This window comes from Rhamphochromis sp. 'chilingali', assembly GCF_963969265.1.
Source record: "Rhamphochromis sp. 'chilingali' genome assembly, chromosome: 5".
Lineage (NCBI taxonomy): Eukaryota > Metazoa > Chordata > Actinopteri > Cichliformes > Cichlidae > Rhamphochromis > Rhamphochromis sp. 'chilingali'.
This window is the reverse complement of record NC_137932.1, coordinates 19,822,026-19,837,936: the sequence shown is the minus strand read 5'-3', so window position 1 is coordinate 19,837,936 and position 15,911 is coordinate 19,822,026. Positions and strand designations below refer to the sequence as shown.

Here is a 15,911-nt window from a genome sequence, read left to right as displayed (position 1 = left end):
TTCTGGAATTCTTTGAATTATGCTTGGCGGCGGTTGGCGGTAACCAAGGCTAAGGTTTCAGTGTCCAGCAGATAAGTATGTTTTGGAGACTTGAAATCAGCAGCCGTGGCCTCTATCTGCACAGTCACAAGGCTGCAAGAAGTGATAAAAAGTTGGCCTTGTGAGTGAGGCTGTCTGTTCTGACCTGAACTGCAAGTCAGGTTACAAAATACTCTTTGTAATAATATATACACATCTGAGATCACCCATGCATCCCTTCAGAAATGACTGCCTTCGACTGCTGTGTCTATCTGCCTCCGTGTTTATTTCATCTGTACCTTCTTTAACAGAAGCAGGACAGCTGGTGATTGAAATGGGTGAATGGGATCTACTGGGCCACTTGCTGGATAAAGTGCAGAGCCACTCCACCGTGATCGGCAAAGTGTGGCTCACGGTGCTCTTTATCTTCCGCATCATGGTCCTGCAAACTGGTGCTGAGAAGGTTTGGTGCTGTTTTTATAGGACATATCTGAGTGAAAACCAGGATTATAGCTTTATGGTGTTTTTTTTAAATAACATTTTTAATTTTCCTCTGATCTCATTCAGGTTTGGGGAGACGAACAGTCTGACTTTGTGTGCAACACTCAGCAACCCGGCTGTGAGAACGTTTGCTATGACCTGGCCTTCCCCATCTCTCACGTGCGCTTTTGGTTTCTTCAGATTATTGCAATAGCGACTCCAAAGCTGTTATATCTCGGTCACGTCCTTCATGTTATCCACGTTGAAAAGAAGGTGTGTCGCTGCAGTACGTGCAGTACAATTGTATCACTGCTTTTTGTCATGCATGCCACACCTATAAGGGAGTGGCAATTGCATGGAAGAGAAGATCCTTTTAGCACCCTTTATGGGAAGTTAATTTGCGCCATCGTTAGCATTAATGTTTATCACTTAAAGAGGAAGCTTAAGACTGCGTCATTATTTTTCACCCCAGACATAACAGCTTTTATTCTTTCCACCTTATGAGTATGTCTATTTATGTGTGCTTTAACATGGCAACAATATTTGGAATAAAGCCCTGGGACATCAACACATTTTGACTACAGGAGCTGCTCCATGCCATGAAGCTCCTGGCACACAGTTTTTGCAATATTAATGCCAGAGGTTTGAACAGCTCCAGGTTTGAAGCTCTGTAGTTATCGAGTAAGTGAGAGTGTTGGTGACTTATTGTTGAGTCTGTTTCTATTTCGCAAGAATACGGACAGGGAAGACGTTTCACCAACTGGCTTGTTGCAACAGTAGTATACTGTTACAGTTACACTTGAATTCAGTGATCTCTTTAGAATGACAAAGGTTTGTAAAGGCAGACTACATGGCTGGGTGGTTGAATTTATACACCTGTGGCAATTGGAGTGAAAATTCAAACATTAAGAGGTGTGGTCCAGTGCTTTTGTCCATATTTCCGGTTTCCATTAGAGTAAATAACTTGCTAATAAAGACCTGGACACTTTTGCAGGCTAACCAAGTCAAACATAAACCAAACTTACAATGTAACATTTGCTGGTAATGTGCAGCTAGTAGACTCAAGTCTCCAAAGCTTTTGTTTTGGCTGAAAGAAGGAACCTGCAAAGGGCTTATATTACAAGCACTGCTGGAAATGATCCAGTGTAAACACAACATTTGATTTCATGTTTTCTTCACCTTGGTGGCCAAACATTCATGGGACTGGGTAGCAGTGCTAGAGTCTATCCCAGCTACCTTAGGATGAGAGGTGGGGTGCACTCTGGATGGGGCAGCATGATGGCGCAGTGTTGCCTGAAAGCACAAAGGTGCCGAGTTCAGTTCCAGCATCAGGCCAGGCCTGTGCCGTGTGAGTTTGCATTTTCTCCCTGTTTTCGCATGAGTTCTGGCTCCTCCCACAGTCCAAAGACATGTACTTAGTGGGGTTAGGTTAATTGATGATTCCAAATTGCCTATAGATGTGAATAGCTTCTCTATATGTTAGCCTGGCGACCTGTCCCGGGTGGACACCTGGGGCAAGCTCCAGGCCCCCACCCCCGCAACCCTGAATTGGAAGCGGAAGACAATGGATTGATAGTCAAACCATTTCTTGATGGCTTAAGAAGGAGTTTTCTTAGCAGGACAAATCTCTAGTGCTAGTTTAAAGAAACAAAAAAGCTTCTCAGTGCTTCTCCAACGCACATTATTAGCTGTTCCACCATATGCTAACATTGCTCTGATATTTTATATTGTGCTCATACATTTAGCCAAAATGTTAATGAAAACACAGCTTGGAACAGTGTGGCAGTCTGGAGTAACTGTTCAGCCATATTTTGGCAGAACATTTTGGAACTGTGAGAGTTTGTTCACACTGCCAGAATTAAGGTTTATCTGTTTCCTGGAAAATGTCTAACTCTGTGTTCTTGCTTTTCTAATCCAAGATGAAGGAAAGGATGAAGAAGCAGGAAGAGCTGGATGACCAAACCAATCTGCTCCTTAGGAGGGCCTATAAAGTTCCCAAGTACACCAAAAACAGCGGCAAGATCAGCATCCGTGGCCGCCTCCTGCGCAGTTACGTCCTCCATCTCCTGGCCAAGATTGCCCTCGAGGTTCTGTTTATCGTGGGTCAGTACCTTCTCTATGGTTTCTCCCTACAGACACGCTATGTCTGCACCCGCTTCCCCTGCCCGCACAAGGTGGACTGTTTCCTGTCCAGGCCCACAGAGAAGTCGGTCATCATCTGGTTCATGCTGGTGGCGGCTTGTGTCTCCCTCGTCCTCAGCCTGGTGGAGCTGTTCTATCTGTGTGTGAAAGCGGTGAAGGAATGCATGGCGAGGAGACAGGACTACACTGTGACCCCAGTGACTCCTCCACCCTCAGAAAGGAAGGCTTTTAAAAACCGGGACGAGATGATTCAGAATTATGTCAACCTGGAGCTGGAGCTGCAAGGACGAAAGTTAGGGGTGAACGGCATCACGAGTGGAGTCAGTGAGGCTCCTAGAAATGGATCACCTGAGAACAACAACATGGGGGAGATCCACATCTGATGTATAAGCCCAGCAATAGGTTGTATATGCGGTTCCTGGCAGTATTTGTATGCTCTGGAGGCTTTGGAGACGTGTGTTTGTGTGTGCACTAAATAGAGCAGGTGGGAGGGAAATGGCCAGCTTCTGCAAACAAGACTCAGTCACATGCAAAGGGCTGCAGAAAATTACATTTTTTTCACAATAGACAACTGGAGTTTACTGTTAATGCATTACACGATTGTAGTGAACTGCTTTCCACTTTTAATACATTTAATAATGTTTAATGCTGATTCAATAAACCTTCAATAAAGACCCAGATGTGACTGAAATGTCACTGTCCTGTTCTTATGCTATGAACCACCCTGTATGTAAAAGTAATGGAACATACATAATAAATGTTCAAATAATTTTTATGTGCAATGTCCCATACAATAATTTCCTCAATTTAAAATGAACAAAACCTCCATTCATCAATTTTCTCAATCCCTTATCTATCTTAGCATCATGGGTAGCTGGCGTTCATTCACACTGTCATGAGATAAGAGGTGGTGTTGCACTCTGGAGAGGTTGCCAGTTCTTACAAAGATACACAAACACAATATTAACATTTGCTTTTTTGTTGGGTTTTTTTTTTTTTAGTTAATTTTTTAAAAATTAAAACTGGACCATTAATGTATAAGTGTGTATATGGAGTAGCAGTTGTGTAATGCTTACAAAACTGATGAAATCTGGATCTGGATAATGACCTAAAATATATTAACCCTGTAAAGCCGGAAAATTCAATTTTTTTGAAAACTTAGTGTTTATTGAATCTAATGAAAAAATATATGCAATTTATTCTTTAAAATGTAACGGACAATTTCTTTTGTATTTGGTAGTTAGTTCAGTGTCTTTATTTGCACATCTGAACTATCAGCTCTGCGATTAATAGGCAGTTTCCTTTACTGCCTGAGCCACAGCAGCCACATTTGTTGTTAATAGCATCAGAAAAATGTACAATAAGAAACAGAAAAAAGATTAGAGCTAAACTATCTCTGCCTAAACTTAACAAAACTTAATTTACTACCACTTAGCTTTAGCTTAGCTTTTGACCTGCATAAGAAAAGTGACAGTAAACAGTTTTTCTAATCCCACAGATTATGAATAATTTCCTGGTTGCAGGGCGTGATGTTTTGATGATTCTGGCAGGAAACAGCTGGTTATGAATGTTACTGTGAGTCACAAAACTTACCAGTTCATCTACTTGAACCTTATCTACAATCTCATGACTAAAACATTTGTTGACTAAATCAACAAATGTTTTAGCAAGGTGCGCGAATTCCAATCTAGCCTCCCAACTGGGAATTACACAGTACTTCATCATCCATGTGCATAGTTCTCATTTGTGTGTGAAATACACAAATAAATGAAATTGATAAATACATATATTTTGAACACATGCACCTTATTTTCAACTTCCAGTGCTATTTTAAAGTGACATCTCTTGCTCGCCGACTGTGCAGCTGACAGAAGACCTTCTTCTCTTCTGACACATTCATGATTAATGGTTTCACATAGAGTGCAAATTTCAAACTAACCTCCCAATTCAGACTAATACAGTTACTCATCATGCTACTCCTCCTCTTCCTCATTTGTATATAACACACACAAAAAATGTAAATACATGAAAACACACACACACACACACACACATTCCTATTTTATTTATTTTCAAACTTTAATGGCGGTTCACTGACACAACTGAACTGAACACTTGTCAATTATTACACCCGCTGCCCTCTTGGTCTGGTGTTTCTTAAACTTTTCCTGCTCTTGTTAGCTCACAGATGTGTGTTGCGTAACTCAGCCGCTGATCAGAGCCCAGAAATCCAAGGTCCAACTATAGTTGGTGATCTTTCTCAACGAGACTCAGTCCTCTCTGAGCAGATCAACAGGTAAGATGTAACGGTTTCTCTCCTCTGCTTTAGATAACCGATCATTTTATCAATTAGAGAAAATTGTTATTATATTGGAATTTTTCACACTAAAGATTCATTTCTTACTTTATCGTAAGTACATGGCTGGTTGTTAATTTACTTTTCAGTTATAATTACTATTTTTTGATTACATTAACAGCATCAGATTTCTTTGTTAATTTTATTTATGGTATAGTTTTAATCATATTATAGCTTAATTTTCTGTATGCATAAAAATTTGCATGTACTTATTTTAAAAGAAACATTTTTTAAAGTTTTTTTTTTTTCACTTTTACTCATTTGTCTGATGACACTGTGTCTCTTGTTCTTCCGTTTTCTAATGATTAATGATTATGTGTGGAAAATATTGATCCAAAAGCTCAAGGGTCAGAATACTGTAATTTCTTCTTCCTTCTCAGGTTTTAGGAGATAAAATGATCTATCTAAAGAGCTGTAAGCTCTTTTCATTCACCAGGAGTTTATTGATTAAAGAATAAGTTGTAGTTAATGTTTCAGAAATAAGGTGTGGTGTTATGTCTTTACAACGTTTGCCTTCTTTTTTCAGAAATAGAGGCTAAACACTGTCATTAAAGATGGGAGACTGGGGGTTTCTGTCAACCTTGCTGGAAAAAGTCCAGTCACACTCCACTGTGATTGGCAAGATCTGGATGAGCGTCCTCTTCCTGTTCAGAATCATGGTTTTGGGTGCAGGTGCTGAAAGCGTCTGGGGTGATGAGCAGTCAGATTTCGTCTGCAACACTCAGCAACCTGGTTGTGAGAATGTGTGCTACGACCATACTTTCCCCATCTCGCACATTCGTTTCTGGGTGCTCCAAATCATCTTTGTCTCCACGCCAACACTCATCTATCTGGGCCACGCCATGCACATCATCCACAAGGAGAACAAGCTGAGGGAGCTGCTCTCCAGCCCTGGTGGCACCCAGTGCAAAAGGCCCAAATACACAGATGAAAGGGGGAAGGTGCAAATCAAGGGGAATCTACTGGGGAGCTATCTGACCCAGCTTGCGGTCAAGATAGTTATTGAGGCCGGCTTCATTGTGGGACAATACTATTTGTACGGCTTCGTCATGGTCCCCATGTTCCCCTGTTCTAGAAAGCCCTGCCCCTTCACTGTTGAGTGCTACATGTCTCGACCCACAGAGAAAACCGTCTTCATTATTTTCATGCTGGTGGTGGCCTGTGTTTCTCTGTTTCTGAACGTCATTGAGATGTTCTACCTGATTTGCAAAAGGGTCAGGTGTAGACGTCGCCCTCATAAGTTTACCTCTCCAGAATATCCTGCTAGCCTCTCAGGTCCAAGGTGGCCAACTGCAGAGGAAGCCCTCAAGCAGAACAGGATGAATGCAGATCTTGAAGCCAGCCACAGTGTTGCAGGGAGCTTGGATGGGGCCAAGGATGAGAAACGACTCCTGAGCGGTCATTAAAAACCATGTCTGTGACAATTAAAATGTATTATCTTGCTCGGTGTCTGCATTCAGATACATCCAAGGGACTGAAAGACAATAGAAAAGCTTTGTCATTCTGCATTAATATGTTAGTATGTGCTTAGAAAAGTCTTCACATAATACATTGTTGTATTTTTACTTATATATTCTTCTAGCATTTGCTTCCATTCCTTTGTATATGCCTGAAAATCTATTACTAAAAGGTGCAATACTAACATATTTATATTATACGAGCAAACTTTAGCTGCCAGTTCTATACTGCAAATCATCAAATACAGCAACTTACTGTAAAGTAGATTATAGCAGGAAAACTGTCAAATAAACAGTAAACTGCTAGTAATCCTGCCATCAGTATTCTGCTGACAACATGAAAAAAATTGTAACAGTTTAATGAGAAAAAATGTCTGTATGCCCGGTCATGTTCTCTAAGTTATGGTATTGTCTTGTTCATTTTCTATGAGTTGATTTACCTACTGAAAGATAAAAATGATGTTGTTTGTTATGTGTAAGCAGCTTTTTTTGTATACTTATTTGTTTGAAATAAATGACTTGAACTTGAAGAAACGTTGCTTCTATCAATCTCTTGTCTTTAGATGTTCACACTTTTCAGTTCATAAGCCCTTATTTTGAAAAACCATGATTTACACACATTTTGTGTGACTTCATATCTACAACTAATAATTACTTTCATTATTCATTAGTTTTTTAGGTTTTTCTAGTTTCAAGTTTTATTGTCATGTACAGATAAACAGTGTAGCCACATTTACCCATAATGAAGTTCTTTGGCTCGTGCTCCTCGGCTTTACATGAGCATATAGAAGTGTGCAGTTAAATTAAGAAGAAAATAACAGAAAATAGCGGTAATAATTATGATAAAGAGGAAAAAAGAGAAAAAAGTATTCAATATTTAGAGAATTTAAGACAAGTACTATATACAGTTTGTGCAAAACTAGTGCAATGCCCATTGACCTCTTGCAGACTTATACCCCCCTTAGATATCTTAGATCAAGTGATCTTTTGCTTTTAGCTGTACCAAGGTCGAGGCTGGTTCATAGAGGTGATCGAGCATTTGCAGTCGTAGCGCCTAAGCTGTGGAATAATTTACCCCTACACATCAGACAGGCTCCTACTGTCAATCTTTTTAAATCTTATCTTAAAACGCATTTTTATTTACTGGTTTTTAATACAGCATGAGAGTTGTTTGTTAATTCATATTTGGTGTTTGCTTTTAATACTCTAAGTTGTTTTATTATGTATGTTGTATTCTTGTACAGCACTTTGGTCAATGCTCCTGTTGTAATTAAATGTGCTATATAAATAATTAAACTATTAAACTATTTAAGTGGCATTAGTTGAAGTGACAGTGTGTAGAAACTGGCAAATAACAACAGTCAAAGCCTCCCAGAGCTGATAATAGTGATAATAGCTGATAGTTTTGTTTAACATATTTTGAAATGCAATAATTTTACATTTTGCTAAACTTATGTAAATAATTGTTTAATACAAGGTTGTTACAAATGAATCATGTGGCGACTGACTAATTTTTCCATCTATAATCTGGTATTTCTTCAGAATGGGGTGCGGCTGTTAGGTTGACTGGTAATCGATCGCGCTATACTTTCAAAGTTTATCTAAAGACAATGAGAATATCTTCATAAAAAAAAACATAAAGAAAAAAAAGAAAGAAAGTGGAACATTATAGATCAAATATATCAGCTCAGCATATTTCAGTTCAATATCTCAGTCTTTGTGAAGCTTATAATACTAAACTTATTCAGTTTGTTCGGACTTTCAGCATTTTTTTAATGACAAAACGAACATGAGTCCTCACAAAATGCAGCAGCGTTCATGTTCATTGTAATCTGTTTGCACCGTTTAGTCGTTGACTCTGTTACTGTTTGACTAAAAATGCATAACTGACAAATGTTGTTGAATTCAAAATGTTAAAGAAGCTTATCATACAGTGATAACTACTACTGTATCATCTTATGAAACCAATACAGAGGGGAAAAAATCAAGTACAAGCGGTTAAACGTTTGGCAATCATTAACATTTTCCATGTTCAGCCCAATTTTGTCTACATGAGATTTCTCATTTCCAGATGTCATGACAACGTGACAGCTCACACGCTTGCACAACTCCATCTAATCTAAAGTTCAAGGTATCATAGACAAGTCTGGTTTGGTACGCTCGCTGCCATTCAGCTCTACAACTGGTGACTGATTCGCTTGCCTGCAAGAAGAGCTGTTACACTCAAAGGTAAGCTACAGAATGACCTATTTAAAAATCCTCCTCATTTACAAGGCATTTATTTTTAATTATAAACTGTAAACAGGGTAAACTTTTAATTAATATATTGGAATAAGATTCAAATAATGTCATGTTCTCATTATTAAGGTATCTTAAGATGCATCTTGTCATGTGTTGACTGATGAGCACTGATTATTATTAGGGAGTGTATGTTAGTGAGACAAAATGACACACTATACATAATCTGTGACAGTAAACATCTGATTAACTACATTTTTCTGTATTTTCTCAGATTGGATAAATCAGTGATATGCAGTTATTATGCTGTTAATGCACTAAAGGGCTTTTCTTTCATATGATAAAAATATAGTGAAAGCCATATACAAACATCCGTTGCTTGTACATTCTTGTTTAAAATCCAATCAAATATATTTATTCCACAGCTCCTACTTTAACTTCTAAACAGTTATTGGGGATAGTAGTACATGTGATTGTCTTAGAAGCAGGGCAGACTTTCTGCTGCTTCTGGTGATGTTTAACAATTTCCACTGATTGATTATAACAAACTACAAGTTAATAATTTAAATAATAAGATACTTCAATCTATAAGTTTGAAAGACTCAAAATTTGAGGCCAGTTTAGTCATTTGACTCTAAAATTTAAGTTTAATTCAGGGTTTTGTCTCAGTTAGATATAATTTGAATATAGTGTACTGCATATGCAACAGCTAAATAAACAAACTATGATCTCCTCAGCAAAACATTTATTTTCTAAATGATCTGCCGAAGGCTAGATTTGATGAAACTTTGAATTTATTCACATCTTATCAGTCATTAAGGATCTTTGTTTTCAGAAACCATGGGTGAGTGGGGATTTCTGTCTTCGCTGCTGAATAAGGTCCAGTCCCACTCCACGGTCATCGGGAAGGTCTGGCTCAGCGTGCTTTTCATCTTCAGGATCATGATCCTTGGAGCTGGAGCAGAGAAGGTCCGCTTCTACTTTTTCATCTTTTGAGGGAAAGAATTATACATAACTCACATGCCTTAGGTACTTTTGTGAGTTTTGGCCTTTCAGATTAAAAACAAAACAAAACAAAAAAAAAAAAAAAAAAAAAAAAAAAACCACACGCCCTCTGGTGGGTATAACAAAAGTCCACATAAAAACAGTGTTGAAACTAAAATTCAAATAATGCTTTGATAGAGTAAATTTTCTTCACAAACAGTGGATTACAGTGGATATGAGAATTACTGTCACAGTCTGGCGAGGGCAGACTGTATGAATTGAAAAAGGACCCAAAATGCAGACTCCAAGGAACAGGGAACAAAACTTTAATGTTAACAAAAAGCGAGCCGTTTAATATGGCTGGTAAAAAGGTACAAACAAAGGGCAAGGCAAACTGAAGCAAAATTAACAAACCTAAACTGGGAAATCTAAACAAACAATAAGAAAAACCTAGACAAGAAACTTGGAAGCATGGCATAGGAAACATGGCGTGGACAACAGACGACCTGACAATCACACACTGAAAACAGAGGACTTAAATACACAGCAGGTGATTAGGGGAAGTGGAGACACATGAGGAAACAGCTGGCACACATGAACATAATGACGTCACAGTGGGAGAGTAAAACTGAACATGATGAACACAGAACACCAGACCTCTTCACAATAAAACAGGAAACATAATGAGACATAGACATGACAACCCGAACTTGACAACGTAAGACACAGACATGAAACGCATGAAGAGCAGGGGAGATTTAACATGGTTGGAAACACGAGGGGAAAATAATAACTAGAAACACTTAGGCATAATAATACAAACTTGATAACATAAGACACGCAGCATGAAACACGAAGGGTGAGGGGAAGCTTAAATACAGGGGAAGAAAACACAAGGAGTCTAATAACCAAATGAACTTAGATAACCTAATGAACAAAATAAACTCAAACTTAAAACGCTGGGTCAAAAGACCCAGGACCATGACAGAGCCCCCCCTTCAAGGGCGGATTCCAGACGCCCAAAACCATGAACAAAGAAATGCAGCAACAAGAAAACAAACATGAAACAAAACCAAAACAACCCACCCAGGGCGGGCGGCGGGGGTCCAGGACGGAGGGCCAGAAACAAAACCACAAAAACAAAGAATCTGAAGCACTCAGTCCAAACACAAGGGCTTAAGAGTCCGAGACCCTGTTTCAGGAGGGCGACCATGATCTCGGCAGAAAAGGAGTTCATGGCGGAGTAGTTCAGGTGGCCGATGGCACAGTAGTCCATAGTTCAAGGGTTCAGGGGGCCGGCCATGTGGAAGGTGGCAGTGGCGAAGCAAGCATGGCTGGCCACACTCGGGTGGCTTGGCTCGTGGCCGGCGGCAACATGGACGAGACCTGTCGGGTGGCTTGGCTCGTGGCCGGCGGTGACGTGGACGAGACCTGTCGGGCGGCTTGGCGGGTGGTCGACGGCGTGGACGATAATCCTTGGATGGTTTGGTTGGTTTCCGTCGACAGGCTGTCCTGACAGGCTCCGGAAACAGCCGTGCTGGACCTGGACGTGGCTTGGCAGGTGGAAGGAGACAAGGCTGAGGCGTGGCAGGCACAGATAATGGCGCTGCAGGCGACGGCGTGGAAGCCGCAGGTGGCGGCGCTGCAGGCGATGGCGTGGAAGGATGCTGGGCGCGCTTGGCTGAACCTCCAGCTGGCACAACAGGACCAGGCGAGGCAGGGCCAGACGCAGCAGAGGCCGGACCAGGCAAGGCTGAAGACTCTGACGAAGCTGGACCAGGTGACGACGAGGCGGCCGCAGGTGGCGGCTGAACGGTCCCCTCGGACCCTCCAGCTGACGAGGCAGGTTGCTTTTCAAGTTGCAGCAACACACAGTCTATAGTGGGTGAAATGAGTTCGTATGAGTTCTCAGACTGAGGTGTGGCAGAACCAGGTGAGGCATCGTCCTCAGGCTGAGGCGTAGAAGCAGCAAGCAGTAGCGCAGCAGGTGGTGGTCCTGCAGGCGGCGGCACGGGAGCCGCAGGAGGTGGCGCTGCAGCCACAGGTGGTGAAGCAGAAGGTGGCCAGACGGGCTCCTCAGGCCCTCCAGCTGACGAAGCGTGAGGCTGAACGGGCTCCTCGGGCCCGCCAGCTGACGAAGCGTGAGGCTGAACGGGCTCCTCGGGCCCGCCAGCTGACGAAGCGTGAGGCTGAACGGGCTCCTCGGGCCCGCCAGCTGACGAAGCGTGAGGCTGGACGGGCTCCTCGGGCCCGCCAGCTGACGAAGCGTGAGGCTGGACGGGCTCCTCGGGCCCGCCAGCTGACGAAGCGTGAGGCTGGACGGGCTCCTCGGGCCCGCCAGCTGACGAAGCGTGAGGCTGGACGGGCTCCTCGGGCCCGCCAGCTGACGAAGCGTGAGGCTGGACGGGCTCCTCGGGCCCCCCAGCCGACGCGGCATGGTGCTGGACGGGCTCCTCGGGCCCTCCAGCAGACACAGGAAAAGGCTGCACAAACTCCAACTTAGCCCCTGGCTCCAACCTGGCCTGGATCTCGGTCCCACAGTAGCTTAGCTGAGCCTCATGGCTAGCACTTCCAGTGCAAACAGTCTTATAATTTGGCTTCTTGGAAGCAAAGTTCATAGCATGATCAATACACTGGGATGCTAGGTAATTGTGCAGAGGGATAAGATATTCCGTGGAAGACTTGGCTGGTGATTTTTCAGTCTTAGTCATTTCATAAACATGCCCATGAACCTTTAAGGCAGTGTTTGTTCCAATATTGTCCTTAGAAAAAACGCGTGGATTCAGAATACAATCACCCACCTCATGTTGCTGTGAGCCGTGGTGACGACCTGGACGCCGCCTCCTCCTGGAAGCCGTGGTCGTGGAGGCCGGCACCGCTACGGCTGAGATGAATGTAGCGCTGGAAGCAGCCACCGGTTGAGGTGAGGAAAACGCAGCACTTGTCTGCTGCAGTGGCGACATGGACATGGAGACAGGCGGGAGACTCAACACGCCAACTTTAGCTCCTATAGCTGGCATAGGGAGGGCTGCGTCACAGAGGGGCTGGAGTAATTCAGTCTGCATGCTGGGGGGCTGCTTTGGCAACACGGTGCGGATGAAGCCGTGCAAATCCTCCGACAATCCCTCCATGTAAGCCGGGTATGCAGACAGAATCCGGTACAGCTGAACTCTAACTGACTCCTTCTCACTCTCCTGTCTGCACGCAGAATAGATTTTCCACTGTCCATGGAGAATGGTCACACGAGTGCTGAACTCCCAAAAATCCTCAAAGATGTCTGCTGGGTCCATTCTGGTCAGGTCGTTCTGTCACAGTCTGGCGAGGGCAGACTGTATGAATTGAAAAAGGACCCAAAATGCAGACTCCAAGGAACAGGGAACAAAACTTTAATGTTAACAAAAAGCGAGCCGTTTAATATGGCTGGTAAAAAAGGTACAAACAAAGGGCAAGGCAAACTGAAGCAAAATTAACACAAACCTAAACTGGGAAATCTAAACAAACAATAAGAAAAACCTAGACAAGAAACTTGGAAGCATGGCATAGGAAACATGGCGTGGACAACAGACGACCTGACAATCACACACTGAAAACAGAGGACTTAAATACACAGCAGGTGATTAGGGGAAGTGGAGACACATGAGGAAACAGCTGGCACACATGAACATAATGACGTCACAGTGGGAGAGTAAAACTGAACATGATGAACACAGAACACCAGACCTCTTCACAATAAAACAGGAAACATAATGAGACATAGACATGACAACCCGAACTTGACAATGTAAGACACAGACATGAAATGCATGAAGAGCAGGGGAGATTTAACATGGTTGGAAACACGAGGGGAAAATAATAACTAGAAACACTTAGGCATAATAATACAAACTTGATAACATAAGACACGCAGCATGAAACACGAAGGGTGAGGGGAAGCTTAAATACAGGGGAAGAAAACACAAGGAGTCTAATAACCAAATGAACTTAGATAACCTAATGAACAAAATAAACTCAAACTTAAAACGCTGGGTCAAAAGACCCAGGACCATGACAATTACACGTTTTTCTCAATATAAATTTGCTAGGTTGCACTGACAGTGAAAAAACACTGGTTTGGTACATTGAAGTTTTATTATTAAAGTTGATCTTACTATAGATATATAGCCTAATTCTATTTTATAGCCTGGTCATTGTACAGAGTAACACTTTACAAAATATGTAAAATATACAATATATTTTTGGTTTGTTGTCTTAAAAGTGTAAACGCAAGGCAGTGGTCTGCAATAATTTGATTATTTCAATAGTTAAGATGAGAATTTTTCAAATTAACTTCATAATTGTTAAATATATTATAGTCTTTATATGTACATATGCATACTGAACAAGTTAAATGCACTTAGAAAATTTGGTTAAGCTAAGAAAATTTCCAAATCAATTATTTTAACCTAAGTTGTACCAGGTCTGTGACTCTTTGCATCTACCAGTCTGCACTGTTCATACTCAGGCAAATCAAGTGTACCAGTTATTCAATTAAAAAAGCACAGATAACTCTGTAAAACGAGTTCATTTATAAAACTAGTATGAAAGTTAAGTTAAATCAGCTTGCTTACTATATGTTAGGACATTGATTTTGCACTTCAGTGTATAGGATTTGTGCTGCTGTGTGACTAAATGTAATACCTTAATTTATTTTTATTTTTTTTAATAATAATAATAAACACTGTCATCTGAACATTGCAGGTTTGGGGTGATGAACAGTCCAAGATGGTTTGTAACACCAAACAGCCTGGTTGCAAGAACGTGTGCTATGACCACGCCTTCCCAATCTCACATATACGATTCTGGGTCCTGCAGATCATCTTCGTCTCGACACCGACACTGATCTACCTCGGTCATGTCATGCATGTCATCCACAAAGAGAAAAAGCTGAGAGAATATATACAGACCCACTCTAGCAGTGAAATAACAAAAGCTCCAAAGTATACAAACGAGAAAGGAAAGGTGCAGATTAAAGGTAATCTGCTGGGAAACTACATGGTCTCCATAGTGTTCAGGATCCTCCTGGAGATAGCATTTATTGTGGGGCAGTATTATCTGTATGGGTTCGTCATGGACCCACTAATTGAATGCTCCCGAGCCCCATGTCCCTACACTGTTGAGTGCTACATGTCTCGACCCACTGAGAAGACCATCTTCATCATGTTCATGATGGTAGCATCCTGCCTGTCACTTGTGCTCAACGTGGTTGAGATCTTCTACCTGCTGTGTTGTCGCTCATCCAGACGAAAGGCCAAAACAGTGCCGATGACCGCCATTCCCCTTCACCCCCGTTTCACCAGTGACACCATGTTGAAAAATCAGAAACTTAGCCTCAATGATGTCAGTAACAGCACAGCCTGAGAAGTGCGGCTTTGATCCAATGTGCAGTATTTGAACAGTTAACTAGGGCAAATAACAAAGAGGCTAATAGGGATACATTGCAAGAAGCTTTGGCACACATTTGTAAAAGGGAAAACAAACGTCTTTCACAGCTATTTATTTTAAATGCTTGAAATTCATGCAATAAACTCACACATCTGAAACATCTAAAACAATCTGATGTTTGGTATATTGTCACTGGAGTAAATTGTTTTTGTCTCTTTTTAACTTACTTTTGGTTTTGTACATAATATTACAGGTGCATGTTTTGGTGTTAGTTGAAAAGTCTGATGTGTGGCCTTTGACTACATGGGCTAAATATCTAAAGACTAGATTTCTGAACCCACTGCTGATATGTTTTAACTGCTGCAGTTTGCATTTACTAAAAGCCATTTTGTAGCGCTAAGAAGGTATGACTGTTAGCACTACTTTGCTTTATAAATGTCTTTTTTCTTTGTTTCTCTGATGTACTGATGATTTTACAGACATGGATGTTTTGGAAATGTACATTTATGTCATTTAAAATGGTTTGCTTTGATGTTTATATATTAATATATGTGACTTCATGTGGCTTGTCTTTGTACCTCGTGTAATCTTAATAAATATTATTGAGAAAAAAAATTTTTTTATGTTTTGAATTTTGTTTTAAAATTCTGTTTATGTTTAATTATCTTTGTATTGGAAACTCTTTCATTTGATTTATTATAAATGACTCACTGAGAAGAAGTAAAACATCAAGGACAAATTTCAGATCTGTGAGGAGAAATAAATACCAATACTCAGATGTAGACTATTAGAACAAATTAAAAGTAGTATGTGAT

General features: G+C 41.2%; 3 protein-coding genes across 3 annotated transcripts; all 3 read left to right on the top strand.

The window, feature by feature from the left end:
* Nucleotides 1-352: 352 nt before the first annotated feature.
* Nucleotides 353-3,138, top strand: LOC308396684 (gap junction Cx32.7 protein-like; the record flags this gene model as incomplete). The annotated part of the gene is made up of 3 exons (XM_080882195.1): nt 353-481; nt 586-771; nt 2,418-3,138. The coding sequence occupies 3 exons, from the start codon at nt 353-355 to the stop codon at nt 3,021-3,023; spliced, it is 921 nt and encodes a 306-aa protein (XP_080738321.1). The 3' UTR covers nt 3,024-3,138.
* A 1,781-nt stretch (nt 3,139-4,919) lies between these two features.
* On the top strand, nt 4,920-6,661 carry gja13.1 (gap junction protein alpha 13.1). The gene is made up of 2 exons (XM_080882197.1): nt 4,920-4,936; nt 5,523-6,661. Exon 2 carries the CDS (start codon nt 5,551-5,553, stop codon nt 6,400-6,402), a length of 852 nt encoding a protein of 283 aa, XP_080738323.1. The 5' UTR covers nt 4,920-4,936; nt 5,523-5,550; the 3' UTR covers nt 6,403-6,661.
* Nucleotides 6,662-9,531: 2,870 nt separating this feature from the next.
* LOC308396687 (gap junction Cx32.2 protein-like) lies at nt 9,532-15,072 on the top strand (the record flags this gene model as incomplete). The annotated part of the gene is made up of 2 exons (XM_080882198.1): nt 9,532-9,660; nt 14,413-15,072. 2 exons carry the CDS (start codon nt 9,532-9,534, stop codon nt 15,070-15,072), a joined length of 789 nt encoding a protein of 262 aa, XP_080738324.1.
* Nucleotides 15,073-15,911: the final 839 nt, after the last annotated feature.

Bases quoted from the DNA above. Each gene is read 5' to 3' on its own strand.
- gja13.1 (XM_080882197.1), top strand. From the start codon at position 5,551: ATGGGAGACTGGGGGTTTCTGTCAACCTTGCTGGAAAAAGTCCAGTCA.